The sequence below is a fragment of the Chiloscyllium plagiosum genome, chromosome 22, assembly GCF_004010195.1.
Source record: "Chiloscyllium plagiosum isolate BGI_BamShark_2017 chromosome 22, ASM401019v2, whole genome shotgun sequence".
In the NCBI taxonomy this organism is placed as follows: Eukaryota; Metazoa; Chordata; class Chondrichthyes; order Orectolobiformes; family Hemiscylliidae; genus Chiloscyllium; species Chiloscyllium plagiosum.
This window is the reverse complement of record NC_057731.1, coordinates 16,708,864-16,727,165: the sequence shown is the minus strand read 5'-3', so window position 1 is coordinate 16,727,165 and position 18,302 is coordinate 16,708,864. Positions and strand designations below refer to the sequence as shown.

The 18,302-nt window shown below is 37.7% G+C and overlaps 1 protein-coding gene across 5 annotated transcripts in view; it reads right to left on the bottom strand.

The window, feature by feature from the left end:
* ide (insulin-degrading enzyme) overlaps nt 1–18,302 on the bottom strand; it is a 119,512-nt gene that overhangs the window by 67,018 nt on the left and 34,192 nt on the right. For all 5 annotated transcript variants that reach the window (XM_043712498.1, XM_043712496.1, XM_043712500.1 and 2 more), the window contains exons 7-11: nt 6,913–7,075; nt 5,063–5,155; nt 4,417–4,508; nt 3,229–3,309; nt 1,545–1,648 (exon numbers count right to left, since the gene is read on the bottom strand). In XM_043712498.1, the coding sequence (XP_043568433.1) occupies nt 1,545–1,648; nt 3,229–3,309; nt 4,417–4,508; nt 5,063–5,155; nt 6,913–7,075 (533 nt within the window). The remainder of the gene's footprint in view (nt 1–1,544; nt 1,649–3,228; nt 3,310–4,416; nt 4,509–5,062; nt 5,156–6,912; nt 7,076–18,302) is intronic.

The window sequence follows — 18,302 nt, the reverse complement described above, 5'->3', positions numbered from 1 at the left end:
TCATGATCCACAGCTCTCTTACTAAAGGTGACCTAATTTCAAAGACAGAGAAGTGCCCTCTAGTGATTCTAATAATATTTCACAAATCCAAAATTTAATCATGTATTTCATACAGGGTCAACTTTATTGCGCCTGAACAATTTGCAAGAAGTATTTAACATCTATGTATATTGACAATTTTAAACATTTGTAATGAATTATGAAGAGGTATATTTGTATCCCTATCTCTCCCCTACTTCCCACAACCACATAAAAAAAGCAAATTTTACATTCTTAAGTTTTTAACTTTTGGAGTGAAAAGCATTAGTTTAAGGGGGCAATTTTAGATTGTAGATTTATAATCTACAAGTGAATCAAGGGTAATGGACACAGACCAGAAAGTGGCATTCAGGCCACTGTCAGATGAGCCATGACCTTATTGAATGGCAAAATAAGCACAAAGTACCAAATGGCCGACTCCTGTCCCTTCATTTATATTACATTTCAGAAATTCTGCTCCAAAATTAGAACAGGAGTTGTTGCAATTGGGATTGCTAAAATCAGAATGTTCTAGTTAAAATCATAGCACCCAAGTTCCTCTTAGATTCCTCAAATTTAAGGCAAGACAGAACAGCTTGGGAACTGTTGCAAATAAAACATTAGAATAACAGTGAGTACTATTAGGTGATGTGCAAAGTGACAGCAAATTGCTGCATTCACACATATTCTGCTTAACATAAACATGCATAAGTCAATGTTCAAGATGTCTCATCCTTCTAAAAGTGGTGAGAAAATGAATGTTACCATGCAAATATAATGAATGTCATGAATTTCCTGCCCTTACCGCACTGATATGAAATAAACACGAACACATTCCAAATGAGGAAAAGAACCTCGAAACAGGAGAAGGCCATTCAATCCATCAAGGAGTCTGCTCAGCTTCTGAATTAGATCATGGGTGATGATTTACCTCAATGCCTCTTTCCTAAACATCTTCATATCCCTTGATGTTACTGCCAAACTACTAGATATTATCTTTCACAAGAGTGGAATCTCTATCTTTTTAATCACTGGAGATTTTTCTCCAATTTTCTTTCTAAAAAAAGAAACATTTAATTTTTCTTTACATTTAATTCAATTCTTCAGCTGTTATTTCTTGGTTTATAATCTGCATTACTCAGTAATATTTCAACTTTCTCATTTCTTTAAAAAAAACATATTGCTCACACACTGTCCACACAGTTTCAAACAAGCTTTTGAGAATAGCTACCTTTTTCAAAAATGTAGTAAGAGGAACATACAATGTAAAAGTAAACGAAGAAGTTGTGGGCAAAGAACAAGGCTATAAGTGGTAGGCACCATTGCTTAACAAAAGGCCATCTCAAAATGCAATTTGCAATTACCAGTAAATGGCTCATTTGAGAGCTACCAGACTACATTGGGCTTGCTAAGGAGATTATTGACTTCTGATCAACTGCCAATTCAGTATCACAATAAAAAGGCTTTTCTTTATTTCTCACTTTTAGGCCAAAAATAAACCAGGCAATATTATAACAATAACTTACCGCACAGATTCTGGTCTTAGTTTTTCCAGTACCATTTGAATTAAGTCAGCCCTAAACTCTTCCAGCAGGTATTCAGCTGCAAGCACTTCGTGAATGGGATAGTACTGGGTGATTAAAGAAAACAAAATGACTATACAGCAAGATATTAACATAACGAATCTGGGCTAATATTATGGACTGTGTAAACTTATCTTCATAAGCACTGAGCTAACAATTAAACAGAACAAGGTGACAAACCTGCACAGTGCATCTCAAAATACTGGCAAGAGCTTCAGAATTCTGTGCAACAGAATTTGACTGTTTCCAAGCACCTTACAGTGCTTATATATAGTTTTAAGGAACATTGCAAATTGAAATCGGTCCTTCAATAATAATTCTAAGATTTTACAATGGGCTCATGTCTGAAATGTCGATTCTCCTGCTCCTCAGCTGCTGCCTGACGTGCTGTGCTTTTCCAACACCACGCTCTTCGACTCTGATCTCCAGCATCTGCAGTCCTCATTTCTCCTAGCGTTAGCACAAAGGCTATCCAAAAGCTATATAAAAAAAAAAGTACCTTCACAGACTCTACTGTTAAAGCTACACATGGTATACTGAGAATTTGAATGAAATATTATGGTTAATTCTATCTTATTTAATATTAGATGTTTAATCGTGAGCACAGAGACTTGAACAAGAGCAGCAGAAGGTTCTCCTCTTCAGTTTCTCTCTGCCATCAATGTTCTGGTAGATTGCCCGAGTAGATTAGGATATTAGTATGACGAGGCACCGTTCATTCTACAGCCATCAAATATAATCTCTTATCTTCAGAAGTACCTAGGTCTCTGATCTATGGCCTCTCTGCGTAAGTCTAAAATTAGAGACTCTTTAAACATACTATCCCAACAATCTCAACACACCATATTTCGAAACAGATAGATATATGATCTGCATACTTGGATACATCCTCATGTTTACTTCTCTGACGATCATCTCCTATCCATTTATTATCCAACCAACAACATAAATCTTGTTGAAATGCTACCATTGATAAAATTCTCTGTAGCTCCTTCAGAGTGTCAGGTACAAGACTTACCTGCATACAGGTGTGCATGAACTAGACACCAAACCTTTGCAATTTAAAAAGTGGCTCGTGTTACCAAACGAACTACTATAACTTCAATCTATAACACATTTGCTCCCAATAGAGAGGATACCCATTTTGATCCATCCAAAAAACAGTGCCAACATACAGCAGATCACTGCTAACTCTGTTTCAGAAAATAGCATACGTTAAAAAATGAAATACTTAACCCCAACTATCAACTCTCTTTGCTCCCCATCCTGTAAAGACTCCATTGGAATCACTGCTACAAGCTGCTTGGGAATAACTTGTTTTGTAAATCAATATTCAGCAAGAATTGTGTTAATTAAATTGCAAGTGAGTGCCATGGAGAATGAAAATGATCACACATTTAAGGACTACTTTGGAGTTATCTATACTCAGTGGGCAAAGCTGTCAACTGCTAGAGATAAAAAATTTAAAATAAAGGGTCAAGAGATTTACATTTTGAAAATAAATTCCCTTTTCCCTTGCCACTTTCTTCCTTTACTGTGCTAAGTTGCCAACCTTACAATAAGTTTTTAAAATATACACTGGAGAATAATGTTAAAACATAGTAGCAAACATGAAATATTTACATACATGTAATGAGCCAGCAAGTTTTGAAGTGTAGCCACGTGGTCGTTCTTTATCTTTGAACCTAAATGCCATAGCATTCAAATCCTAAATGTTAAACAATAAAAAGTCAGAAATAGTTATCTGATGAACATTCAGAGCTACACTTTACAGTAGTTACTCAGAAACAAATATCGTGGTCAAAGTCCATTTGTCTAATTGTGTAAATGTCAAAAGGAGGTACTGAACAGTAAAGAAATGCCACTTCAATGCTCAGGGTTGGAGTATCAGCAAGAATAAAAAAATTTTGCTGTGTCCCAGTGATTCAGTTAAAAACTGATCTATAAAGCTGATCCATGCAATGTTACTTCACAACTCTGAAAACATATGGTACTTGAATCTGGGTTTTCTGATTCAGAGGTAGGGACACTACCATTGCACAAGAGCCCCAGAGATTTGTTTCTTTTAGTTATCCAGAAATGCTCTTACACACAACTAATTTTTGCCCCATCACCAATCCATTATGTTTTTTTTCCTTCTATTAACCACCAGCAGTAAATGATCTATGATTCCAATTGAATAGATTATGTGCAAAGCCGTTAAAAGCAATGCAAACCATCGAGGTTGAGGAAGAGGTAGGGAAAGTGGGACGGGGTCTGGGTTTGCTTTTTTGTCTCCCCCCTCCCCCACAAATGGACCAATTTTATTTCTTTTCTTTACTAGATCCGTTTTATAAATAGTTTCTAATCAACCTGTTCAGAAATGCTGTTATACAGCTCTGGAGTAGATGAGACTTGAACCATACTTCTAACCCAGGAGGTAGAGACACCACCACTGCAACACAAGAGCTCCAAGGGTCTTTTTTTTTTAATATATCCATCTTAAACTCTGATAAATGAGTGCATCCACAATAATGTTAGCACTGCCTCCACGGTTCCAAGAGCTGGAAGTGCTAAACCTATTGCCAAAGCCTATTAGTGATACTATTTATGTACCCAAGGTGAAATACTGACAGTACAAAGGGTAACAGATTGCAACTTCTGATCAATATTAAATCTCTAAATTATCTTGCTCTCTCAAATTTCTTATTGGACATGCGTCTGTGTTTTTTCCCCCATTTGGTTACTTCTGGCAAAATTTCATGAATCCACCTCAAACCTCTCTGTAAATCAGGATAAATGTTCAAGTGAGATTAAGAAAGGTTTTGTTCATTACCTTGCACTCCTGAAAAACCCACTCCTGTGGCCCTTCTGTACGCAGTTTATTAATATACTGGAACATGTGTAGAATTATATCATCAACATGCACTGCATACAAAAAAGGAAAGAAAGACAAAAATTGCATAGCATTAGGATCAAATTAAATACACATTGCTTTCTATAAACTAAGAAAATACAAACGGAACACAAATCAAGTTACTACCTTGGAAGCTTGTGAACAGATAGTCCTGTTTGATTGGTGACATTCCAAATCATGACTCCATTCCAAGCCCCAAATACTCTCATTGTGCCACCATCTGCCAGCCAAGAAAAAGCTAGCCGAACAGCAACATCAAGATATAAGAAACTTCACCCTGATGTACTGCAAAGCACTAAATACTTAAACAAGTTTCTAAAAACACTGCAAACTTTGGGGTACTGTCCGAATCAACTTTGGCTTCACTTTTGTCAGCTTTGGTGTCACCTGCACGCCAGAAGTGTTGCTGATTGGAACAGATTTAATATTTCTATAGCTACTTTTTTTTTTAAAAAATCCGGAAAATCACGCAACTGAATTTTTGACATGCATTACTCATGTTCGCACATCCAGTACAGTACGAAATTTAAAACACATATATATCATAAATGTATGCTTTACTTACCAAGTCCTTCTTCAGTAAGATCTACATTAATGATGAAAAACATAAAACCTTTAGCGCCTTCTTTTTGACCTCCAACAAGTGTGTTTACCCAACCTGGAAAAGACCACAGAAAAAAGTTAGTACACCTTTTTACTTTAAATATCTTAAATAAATACTTACATAAAGGGGCGGCACAGTGGCGTAGTGGTTAGCACTGCTGCCTCACAGTGCCAGGGACTGGGTTCAATTCTGGCCTTGGTCAACTGTCTGTGTGGAGTTTGCACATTCTCCCAGTGTCTTCATGGGTTTCCTCTGGGTGCTCCCATTTCCTCCCACAATCCAAAGGTGTGCAGGTTAGGTGAATTGGCCCTGCTAAATTGCCCATAGTGTTCAGGGATGTGTAGGTTTAGGTGCATTAGACAGGAGTAAATATAGGGTAGGGACAATGGGTCTGGATGGTTAGTCTTCATAGGGTCGTTGTTGGGCTGAAGGGCCTGTTTTCACGCTGTAGGGATTCTGTAATCTAAATATTTTGAAAGAACTTAAAATATGATCCAGAGTTTTGAACAAGAGTCATCTGACTCTAAGTGACAACTGCTTCTCTCTCGCCACAAATAATGCCAGATACAACTTTCTTTAGCATTTTAGCTTTTACTTTAAAAGTGATTTTTGGGAGTCACCAGAATAAATCACTGGATATTTTGAGGAAGAGAAAAAAGTTAGCATTGATTACGTGAACATTCAGAAAGTAAACAAAATTATGCTTCAGGGCAACAAACTGATGCACTACTACAGTGGACTATATTACTGTACATGGCAAAGTCACAGTAGGGAACTTTGATGTGCTCCAGCAAAGCAGCATATTGTTTGATATTAGACCATAGGATATAGAAACAAAATTAGGCCATTTGTCCATGGAGTCTGCTCCACCATTCGATTGTGCTTGATGTTTCTCAACTCCATTCTCCTGTCTTTTCCCCACAACCCTTGACCTCACTTACTAATCAAGAGCCTATCTCTGTCTTAAGTACACTCAATGACTTGGCCTCCAATCCACTGCAACAATGAATTCCTTAAATTCACCACCCTCTGAAGGTCGTCCCTTCACTCTGATGCTGTGCCTGCAGGTCCTAGTCTCTCCTACTAGTGGGAACATGCTCTCCACATCCACTCTATCCAGGCCTCAGTTAAGCACAATCATGTATTAACTTATCATAAAGTATTGCACAACAGAATGTAATAGCTCAGCATACTGAAGCATTAACACACAAGACAATATTACAGAGCAATGGGGTTTGACTGCCTTATGGTCACATGGTTAGCGCTTTCACTTGCCAAGACCTCAGAAGATGAAACAAAACAGTCAAACACTAAGCAAGTCACCCAGGCACATTTATGCATCAACTGGCAGCCAAGTATGAACAGGCATTCAAAACTAAATTCTCCCCTTTTGTTTTCGTGGATGCATAGAGAGAATGAGGGGGGGGTGGAGGGAAGATAACAGAATAAAACTAGATATAAACCCTATCTTTAAGCAGACAGAAAATGAGACACTTAAGAGTTCATTAAATCCAAATCTCTGAATTTTATTTGAATAACATGTATAATCTCCACTTCAAATGTCACCAAAGATTTAGTGAATAATCCAATTTGTACCAGGAGTCACACTGAACTCAGAGGTTTGAAACTAAAAACCAAGTAGATCCTTGAAAAAGTGTGTTTTGGATAAGGAAAAATGAATGAGTGGACCAAAATTCCTCTGACAAGGAAACTTCAACAGTATATAAAAACCTAGGGGAAAGAAAGCAGAGCTACTGGGGGAAGGAAAGTAACACTGCTGCACATTTCCCACAAACAACATTCATAATTACCTTTCGATTTGAGTTCTGAAAGAAGACTCCCCGGTCCTTCATGGCCAATCAAATGTCCGAGATAGTGACCTGGATTTGATTTGTAATACTTCTGAAGGTCGGGTATGGGAAAAGTGACATATAGATTCCGGATGTCTTTGATAGGTACCACCTTGTACAGTTGCTGTAAAGAAATTAACCAGTTTTATTATTATTTTTATTTACATTTCAATTCACCTTCATTTATATTTTGAAAAAACTATAATTAATTTTGTCCTATGCAAATAGCTGTCAAGTTAATTCACAGGTTTAATTTGCTTCACTGGCACAAGGAGAGTTTTAGATATATTTTAATTTTTTTCATACAAATGCCTTTATCATTTCTATGAGAAGATACATATTGCTTTCCAAAAGTAGTTGTGGTGCATTTATGTAAGCAACCTTATAACTGAACAGCAGTGACAAAAACTTATGGAAACTCAAGATTGCAACAGCTGAGCACACACACTGTTCAAGTTTATAAATCAGCTTTTTTGTAAATGAGCTTCACTGTAGAACTGAAGTCATTTTATGCATAATGACAATGAGCAATTATTAGCATTTAAATCTCCTGACTTGATTTATTCTACACTTTACTCATCATGTGGTGGTGGGGTGCAGGTGTCGTGGAGTGCTGGCGAATGTGAATCAAATAACAAAAAACATGCAAGAGGGTTTCAATGATTCAACTTGCAAAGAAGCCCATCCTCAGATTGTTTTGGGGCTCTTTTTTGCAAGACTTTTAAATTCAAGTTGTCTACTAATCTTCAGTTTTGACCTCAGGTGATCAGTCTTCAGGTGATCTTTCAACTCTGCAAGCAGGGCAACAAACAGTGAGTCTCTTCAATCAATCAGACTGAAGAGTCCTCAAGTAAAAATTAGACAGAATTCATGTAAAGAAAGTAAAATAAGGATCTCAAAAGATGGAGGGGGATTGGGAAGGAAGAAAAAATAAGCAGAAAATATGTAGTTTAAGCTCCAAAATGAATTATTACTGAAGGATTGAGATTCTACACTTCTAAAACTATGGACATGGGTAGGATCAAAATATTGATGCTAGAAATCCGAAACGAAAACAGAAAAAGTCCAAAATATTCAGTTCACGTAGTGCCTGTGGAAAAATAGCCTTTCTTTTATCCCAAGTGACCTTCCAATAGAACGGAGGGAAGTTAAATGGCTACATGTACTGTGAACATCATCAGTAGATGGCACAAAAATCACACATGCTCTGTCGCAATGGAAGGAAATGGCATTGCTAGAAATGTAAAACAAAGGTGTCAGCCCTAATTGAAACACAATAGCCCACACCCGGACGGCAGGCAGTAGGCGACAGCAGCTGGAGGGAGAACCCATACCCTCCCCATTGTTTGCAACACCCATTGGGGCCCCAGCCTCCACTTCATTAACCCCACCCCTTGTCAGAAGCCCATGCACTGATTATGACAACATTGCTATGTGCAGAATGCAGTGACATAATTGGCACATGTGCAAATATTTCCTTTGCCCTATCCCGTTGTGGACAGATGGTGTTACTGGTTGCACAATGCACACATTGCATTATGTACAATCACTCCAAAGTCAGAAATACAATAGGTTTTCAACAAGGGAGAAGGGGTGGAGATAAAGTGTCAATGGACTAACAAAGAAACAAAATAGTGTCAAGAGGAGATATGGAGTTGCCCAAACATGTAATTAAATGGAGTGCAATAGTAAAAAGAGGAACACAATAGGCAGAGGGTTTTTTAAAAATGGAGTTTATTAATGAGTACAGAAGGCTGTCAAGTACTGAGAGTAAGGCAGAGTCCTTATCGTCAAGCTTGCATTGAGCTTGGGAGAACACTGTAGCAGGTCAACAAAGGAGGAGGGGAGAGAATAGTAATGACAAGAGATGAGAAACTCCAACTCAGGCTTGGAGTCTTAAGAGATATTCTACAAAGCAGATTTCTAAGGGAGACCAGATGCAGACTGAGTGACATGTAACTAAAATGTATTAGTTATGTACAAAAAGAAAACCAAAAGTTCTAATCAAGTCTAAACCTTTATAACAAAAATAAAATTTAATAAAAATAGAAACAGGCTAGAGTAGAAAGCAAAGTGGGCGGCACAGTGGTTAGCACTGCTGCCTCACAGCGCCAGAGACCCGGGTTCAATTCCCGCCTCAGGCGACTGACTGTGTGGAGTTTGCATATTCTCCCCGTGTCTGCATGGGTTTCCTCCGGGTGCTCCGGTTTCCTCCCACAAGTCCAAAGAATGTGCAGGTTAGGTGAATTGGCCATGCTAAATTGTCCGTAGTGTTAGGTGAAGGGATAAATGTAGGGGAATGGGTCTGCGTGTGTTGCGCTTCGGTGGGTCGGTGTGGACTTGTTGGGCCGAAGGGCCGATTTCCACACTAAGTAATCTAATCTAATCAAAGGAAGTTTTACTCCAACTGTACAAAAAGCCACAGGTTGACGACTAGGTTCATTCTGGGTACTGCATCTCAAAAAAAGGATAGATCAGTCTTGGAAGAATTACTGTATCATACAGGCAAAGAGTAGATCTAGAGTAGAACTAGACTTTTATTCCCTAGAATATAAGAGATTTAAAAGGGATATGATTGAAACTTCAGGATTCAGAATGAAATCAATACAGTAGATAAAAGAAATCGTTCCCACTGATAGGGAAGTCTCAGTAAAGTGCACATAGAAATCAGTTAAAAATGATAACATCAGTACCAAACCATTTGGAAAAGTAATTGGTAATCATTTCTTCACAAAGAGTGAAACTATCACACAAAGAAAATGCCAGGTCAACAGCTGAGATAGACAGTTTCTTTTTGCTGGATAACAGTTCATATAGATTTTTAGTCAAAGAGGGTAGATTGGTAAAAGTTACGTAGAAGCCATGCCTCTGAATCATTGATGGAATAGATTTGATGGGTTGAATAGCGTAGCTCATGTTTTTAAAAGGCACAATGAAGTGTCGGTCAGTGGTAGTGAATTGAGGTAGAGGTCAAAAGGTATGCAGCTGAAAACAGACAACTTTTGGAAAGGAATACAGGGTAAGGGTGAGAAAGAATGTGGGAGGTTGAAAATAGTCTGATTCAGCCAGACATAAAAGTACCAAAGGGGAATGGAGTTAAAGACAAAGGGTCAAAGATGACAGTCAATCTTCCTGAAGTTCAGTTGGAAGAAATGTCAGTCCATTCAAGTCAGGAGGTCAGATTAAAGAGACTGATTAGTACAGAGGCAGAGAAGACTGACAAATGGAAAGGGAGAAGTAGTTGCTTTCCATCAATACATATGCTGAAGCATGCCCAACATGTGCCTTATAGCCAAGGAGCAAAAGGACGGGCTAAGAAACAACCCTAAGAGATCTCCCAAAGGAATGGTGCAGAAATATGGAAAGGTTTGCTGGAGAAAACTAAACAAGGGAGCCTCATGAAACAAGAATGTTATGGCTCACCACAAGGGTGAAGAAAAATCATAGTTAGGCATATCCAATTCCACATACATTATACAGTAGCTGCTGGTTGGTGGAAAAACTCAAGTGGAACATGATAAAGGAGCCAGCCAACTCAGAGTCCAACAAATATGTAATTCTAGTCCAAATTACTCAATTGACTTAAAGTCCTCTGAATTGCCACAAAGTTGTATAGCCATTGTTCATGGGAATATCACACCAGAAACTTTAAGTCAAGCAGGGACAGGAGACAACTGCAGTCTGCACAACATACATATTCCAAGGTCATTTCCTGACACCGACAAGCATACATTGCATGCATTAGTGAGTAAGATTTTTTGAAAGGTATCCATACGTACATCTTTATCATTGGACTACCTGCCAATATGAAAAATGGTGTTCCTGCAAGCATCCGAAGCTCTTGAGCTAAATGGCAGGCCCAGTGTGTGATGAGTTGCAATGAGCAATTCTGACCCCGGATCAATTTGGAATTATTCTCAAGATCACTCCCAACCCAGAGAATAAAAAAACTAATATTTTCTCACACTTATGACATCCCATGGTATATTTGGTCCATCCAGTGTCAACAAGCACTGCCCATGCGTACAGATCCACTTTGTGTCAGCAGCTTCTTATTAGTTGTTTCTGACCCTCCACCTTCTGATGAAGGTTTCTGAACAGTGAAGAAGCCTCCCGAAACTGTTCATTGATTTTCAGTACAAATGTGCTACCCCTTTTGGTCAGCAATGACTATTATCCAAGAATAATAATTATTTAACAAAATATAAATTAAAAAATTCAAAAGGTATCCAGTTTAAAATCCATGCAGTGTGTGTCTGGACCGGTCCTAAAATTTTCAATTGACATTTCATTAAATATTCTAATTATTCAACAATTATTACTTAAGACTGAAAGTTCACTTTAAAATCATGTGAATTATTTAAGAAAATCACTAAAGCATTTAAAAAATATTCCCTGTAAAACCTAGGTAAAGCAAATGTGCTTAGGCTGTATTCCTGTGGCAATACTCCTACCAATCAGAATCTACCTACCTAATATCAGAATTAAGATTAACAGCAACGATTCTTACTACATCTGTGTGTCAATTATAGCCCATCTCAGGCTGTCTTAAACGGCTTCTCTTTATCAAGTCTGTTTCTTGCATCCTAGTTCTGATGAGTGAGTTCAAATGAAACTTCTTTCAATATTTTTCAAGTGTGTGTCTATTTTCCACGAATGCATGGATTATTTGTAGAATATCCCATACAGAAATAATATTAAGTCATTACGCAATATTTGGTCTCTCGTTCTGCTCAAGTGTTGCCAAACAATTCTGCAGGCATATTGTCAAACCTTTGCGCTTGTGCAATCTTGAGCCTTGCACATGTACAATAAATCAGGCAATCCAGCATCAACAAACACTGCCTGTCTTTTTCACAAGTATGTTTTATTATGATAAAGGGAGGATAAAAGAATATCGCATTTAACTCAGTTAATCAATATTTAACAGGAGCTGTACAAGCACTATATTCATGACTCTAAGGCAGATGTCAGATTCTGGTCTCCCTCCTCTTTTAATGCCTGCCTGAACATATAAATATGTACACCCCACTCTCAGATTTTCCCTGCATTTACCATTGTCTAATTATGAGATGAGTATAAAAGATAAGTCTGTTTAAAAAAAAAGTATAATCAGAATTGGAGACAGTGATAAGAAAGCAAGACCAAATAATGATGCTGACTTTAGAAGTACTTTCATTGAAACTAAAAAAAAACACGATAGGCTGACTTAAAACAATAGATCTTTAAAAGTTCCAGTGCTCCCTCAAATTTCCTTTTCCTCAGCACAGACCTCAGAGGTCCACAAGAGGCAGAAATCATTGCCGCAATCTGCCCACCAATCACTGTGCATGGAACATCACTGCCACTGTGTATAGCTTAGAGAATATTCATATGGATGCTTGAGCACAGTTACTACATTTTGAGATTAAGAAGAAAGAAATGCTTAGTAGTACAGAGCTTATACATTGCTAAAAGGATGCTAAAAACAGCTCAGAGGTTGAAGCTTTTCATCTTGCACTCACTCAGAGCTAAGATGCAAGAAACAGACTTAGGGGAAAAAAGAGAAGCCATTTTATAGAGAATGAAATGGAGCGACTAACTGGTTGGGCCATAATTGACATGAAGATGTAGCAAGAACAGTTAACTATTCATCCTAATTCTTGTATCAGGCAGGTAGATTCTGATTGTTATAGGTATTGCCACAAATATACAGCATAGTTTGGCTGAATCCATGACCATTTTCCTGAAAAAAGGGTGCAGTTTATGTACAAATTCCTTTTGTCTAATAAAACAGGATCTTGCATATTTATGTTTGTAGCTTCTAGCATGCACAAATGCAACACTGTGCAGACCAGACTGATGATCTTATATTGGTTTTGGGTCTAACGCTTAGTACAGTTGGATTATTTAAATCAATAATTTCCAATAGTAGGATCACATGTTAGTGTGAATATAATCTTCTGAAGCTTGAAAGCTTGTGCAACTTTAGCAGGAGCGGCATGCTGCCAAGTGCGCATGATCAACCAGGATGTGTTGCTTGATATAGTCTACCAGATGTTGGAATAGGCAATTTAGTACCTGAATCACATTACTCATTTGTGTATAGAGTAAAACATCTTTTTGGCTTGACAGCAGCATTCCATTAGTGGAGAAATGTACTTGCAGATTTACTGAATGGTACGAGGATGAGACAACTGACCGCCTTGTTGTTCAAATCTTTTAAGATCCCTTCCTATCCACAGTAATCGTAGATAGCTTGTGCATCGCAGAGGGCCAAACATGGTGGACGTCAGCCCTTTCAGGTGTTTTTGTGGTATATGAAAAATGATTTGATCAAGGTATCAGTTATCAAAACTATGTACGATATGTCCCATCTCAGCATGGAGTGAACACAGTGAGCAGATGGTTGGGCTCTGTTCACTGCATTGCCAATACAATTCATCTTGTAGTATGGGACCATAGCAATCTCAATGTGTACGATGACCAGTTAATGTCATCTTTTGATAGATAACAGTCGAGTCCATTTTCTGATGAAGCAAAGGGAGCTCATTTGATTGCTCCATTTCTATGGTAAATTGCAGTGCAGGATGGAGTTTATTAGCTAATTTAAATAAATTCTTTGATACAGAAACAGATGGAAATATTGCAACTATGTTATCTGCATAATCAAGGTATGCAGGTTAGTTGTCTTTCCAAAGATGTGCTTCTCAAAGTAGCCAAAGATGTTACCAAGATTTGGACCTAAAAGTAATTCCAGGGCTGTTTATTTAGGCATACATGATATCATTGAAATTGAACTCAATTGCTCGAGTTGTTAAATTCAGAGATTGATGAACACAGATACAGACATAAATGGTACACTTAGATTACCATAGTATAGTAACATTGATATCTGCACTATGGTTTTTTTTTGAGTGACGGTAAATATGCCAGCATTGTCAAAAGAGAACATGATAAAAAGCTGTCTAGAAATGCTCTTGAACCGCTACTATAACAAAGGGTGACAGTTTTCAAATAAAAAGTTCATTCATTCATTTCAACCCAAAAATGATTTTTAAAAAAAACCAAAAAGAATTGGAACAGATATTGTCATCTTTAAAACTGGCAAATACTTCTTTCAAAAAACAAATCCTACATCTATTAAGTTAACACAGTAAAACACTGGGCATCAGATTCTGCACTGCTTTTAAGTATTACTTGATTATCAGAAGTTACCTTTTGTATGTACAAAATATTGGGGTTTTTTTCAATTTACTGTTTAAAAAAGGTAAAAATTTTTATTGATTCTTAAAATGAAAATACAACCATTGACAACACAATAAAAAATTGGAAAAAATCTTAGTCAAAATACTTGATTTTACATAATGCTGCTAATCAATTCATCGAAGTCCATCGCAAATTAATAACTGAAGTGAAAACAAATTCCAAAATCTGAAAATCCAGCCCCATGGGGGTTTCCCATAAAATGTTGTGTTTAAAGAACAGTTTAGCAGACAGCTACCTTGAATCTTACAATGTTTGAGCACAGAATGGAGTCACTTGGCTTCTCCAAGTCTGTGTTAGACTAAATCTATTTCTACACACAGAAAATCAGAAATTGCTGGTAAAGCTCAGCAGGTCAAGTGAGCAGACCTGTTTTTGTTTCTGATTTCCAGCATCTGCAGTTGTTTCAATTCCTATTTCTACTCAGCTGCTTGCTACCCATATATGTCAATATTCCCCTATATCAAGCAAATAATTTTACATCAACAGCAACTGTGGTAGAGAACTCAAGAATTCTAATTATCCTTTTGTTTCATTCCAACATCCTATTTAAACATGTATTGTCTCACCAAGCATGCCACCGCCAGTTACTCAGATCTTCACCTCACTGAAATATTTATGATCACCAATAGGAGGCTCTTTTTGAATTTTTTTCTCTATTAACTAAGAGTAATGTCCTTTTTAATTTCATTACATTTCCTGCCAAGTAGGTTTGCCCATTTTTCAAAAATTCTTAGTGAACTCAATTGTATGGTCATCATGACTTCTCAAACACTACCATAACTTTAGACTGTCCAGTTGCTTTGTTTCATTTTGCATATTACCACTATAGCACTACTTTAATTATTAGAGTAGCAAAAAAAAAGACTGCAACTGTTATCCAATTCTATGCTGTCTTGTACTGTTTTGACAAATTTCCAATTGTCTCAAATTTTGCACTTAATTTTTAAACTACTACTTAATCGATTTACATTAAGGACCGAAGTATATGCACCCCCTTTTGGACCAACAGAATAATTGTTTCCCCATTGCTCAGAAAACAATTTTCTGACACAAGGCAGCAAGAACACATTTTTCTCTTTTTTCCACTTGATGACCGAACACAAAATTATTTGGAGGTGTGACCAGAGTGTTATAATGTTTCATCATGATTTTTCTCTGACATGATGTACTGATTTGAGAGAAAGAAATTACTTTCACGTTGTAACTATTGCAGCTCTTTGGATAGTCTAAAGTGTTTCAAGGTCATGTATCATTTTGAAGTACAACCATTGTGTAGTCAGATGCAGGAAATGATTTTGCATTGCTGTACGATGCTAGAGAGAGAAGAATCTTGGCCAGGAAGTTGGAAAACATCTTGCTATTCTTCATGTACTGGTTGAAGTCTTTAATTCCATCACACTACTTTCTCTCATTATTGTAATGTGGCCCACTCTCATTACTGTACTAAAGTACTGGCTGAATGGTGTGAAGAACATTGGTACAAGGTACATTCTTCTATCTGTGATGCAAATAACATCATGGACCAAACTCTTAGATTGTGTAGTTCAGTATTCAGTCTATTTTGTCAAGTCTGTCAAAATAATAAACTCTCCACTTTAATCCTTGCTTACTTTACTTGTTCCTAAACCAAAGTCCTGTTTCTTTTTGTGCATTACTTTTAATGTAATCTTTCACTTTGCACCAACTTAAGCATATTGTCATAGAGATATACAGCATGGAAACAGACCCTTTGGTCCAACCTGTCCATGCCGACCAGATATCCCAACCCAATCTAGTCCCACCTGCCAGCACCCGGCCCATATCCCTCCAAACCCTTCCTATTCATATACCCATCCAAATGCCTCTTAAATGCTGCAATTATACCAGCCTCCACCACTTCCTTTGGCAGCTCATTCCATACACGTACCACCCTCTGCGTGAAAAGGTTGCCCCCAGTAGGTCTCTTTTATATCTTTCCCCTCTCATCCTAAACCTATGTCCTCTAGTTCTGGACTCCCGACCCCAGGGAAAAGACTTTATCTATTTACCCTATCCATGCTTGTTGTATTAATCTTACTTCTTAACTTAGCAGGTCAAAGTCCCTTCCTTGTTTGATAATTGTTTAAATTTATGTTTAGCCTCTGAATCTAAATTAGATACAATAGGAGTTTGAAAACTTGATCCTTGGGATAGGTTACTCGTCACAAACTTCCAGGAGGTACAGGAGAGAGAAAATAAAACACTGCAGAGTTAGCAGCATTACTGTGAATATGCTCACACTAAACTGAATGGTTGAAACAGTCCAAACAGAATCCCTTTGGAAATGACAAAGACTGATACCGAAAATAACCAAATATGCCAGAAAAAGACGAGGAAATCAGAGGATAAAATTTTTTTATCACATTTTAGTGACAATTCTGCTATAATGGATTCAATTTTCACTATTCAACAGAGAACAAGAGAAATTATTTTCCATAAGCAGACCCCAGTTGCAGATGCCAAGTATAAACTTTATAAAAGGTCTATAAAATCATGAACTTTATTGTTTTATTTTTCTGGCTTTATGTTGTGTGTTTTAAGATGCCACCTGAAAGGGGTGACACTAAATAACACTTTTCACTGTGTTTGTAATAAATACATGTGACAATAAAGCAAATCAAATTGACAAGGTGAATAGCCAAGGCCTTTTCTCCCCCCAAGGACAGGAGGAGTCCAAAACTAGTGAGCATAGTATTAAGGTGAGAGGCGACAGATTGAAAAGGGACCAGGGGGGCATCTTTTTCACAGGTTGGTGCATGTATGAAATGAACTGCCAGAGGAAGTGATGGAGATGGAGACAATTACAACATTTAAAAGACATTTAGACAGGTACATGAATAGAAAAGCAATAGAGGGATATGGGCTAAATGCAGGTAAAAGGGACGAGTTGTGCTTGGGATGCCTAGTCAGCATGCTCAAGTTGGACCAAAGGGTCTGCTGCTGTGCTGTATGATTCTAAGCTTTCTAAGTTTGTACACAAAGAAGGGAAAGGCCCCAGGAACTGAATTTCTGGGTACTGCAGTGACTGCAAAATAGATGTGTGAATGTAAAATAGAAACTGTTGGATCTACTAAGAGATTGAGATTGTAACTATTAGGTCTTTCAGGATGGAAGTCAAAATGGAACAAATGACCTTCCTCAGATGCACATAGCTTACAATCTGAATGATTTTCAATTGTTTATTTGCTCGATCTCATTTCTGAATTCAGAGTTCTCCAACAGGTCAAGAGAACATCAACTAATACTCTTGGTCTCACTTGTGCAAAAACAGAGGAACCTCGATTATCCGAATACCACTTATCCAAAAATCGAATTATCTGAAGGAGATCTCAAAGTTCCGATGGAAACATTACATCAAAGATGTGTTTCCAATAGTGATCGCGTCTTTTGGTTACAGTGATTAAACAGGCATGTCTCCAAATGACTGTCTGCCCACCCTCTCTCTCCCCACACTTGCCCTGGAGTTCTACACAAGGGTGTACCCTAAACCCCTCTTCCCTAGATAATCTCTCCAACATTGTCCCGCACTGTACTCTGGCAAAAGAAGTGAATGTGCGAGGCAGTGAATGGAGTGCCAATGAAGCAGGCTGCTTTGTCCCAGATAGTGTCAAGCTTCTTGATTGTTGTCAGAGCTGTACTCAACCAGGCCAGCAGACAGTATTCAATAACACACCTGACTTGTGCCTTGTGGACAGACATTGGTGTGACAGGAGAATTACATACTGCACAACTGCTCTTGTAGCCACAGTATTTATATGTTGGCCCAGATCAGTTTCCGGTCACTGGAACACATATATATCTTGTTTCTTAAAAACCTTTGGTTTTATTGTTTCTAAGTATAAATGGACATAATTAGTCCCTCAGGTCTCAACCAGCTCTTGCTAAAGTTAAATAAAAAGCTAATGCCACTGCCTCTTCTCTCTTTATAACCCTGTACATTTCCCAAATTCAAATGTTTATCCAACTTTACAAGGGATGTAACAAACTCTGCTTTGTTCAGATTGCAGAATAGCATTATGATCCAACAAGTTGGGAGTAAACAAATTTCTCCAGTGAGTCCAGAACTAGAGGGCATAGATTTAGGG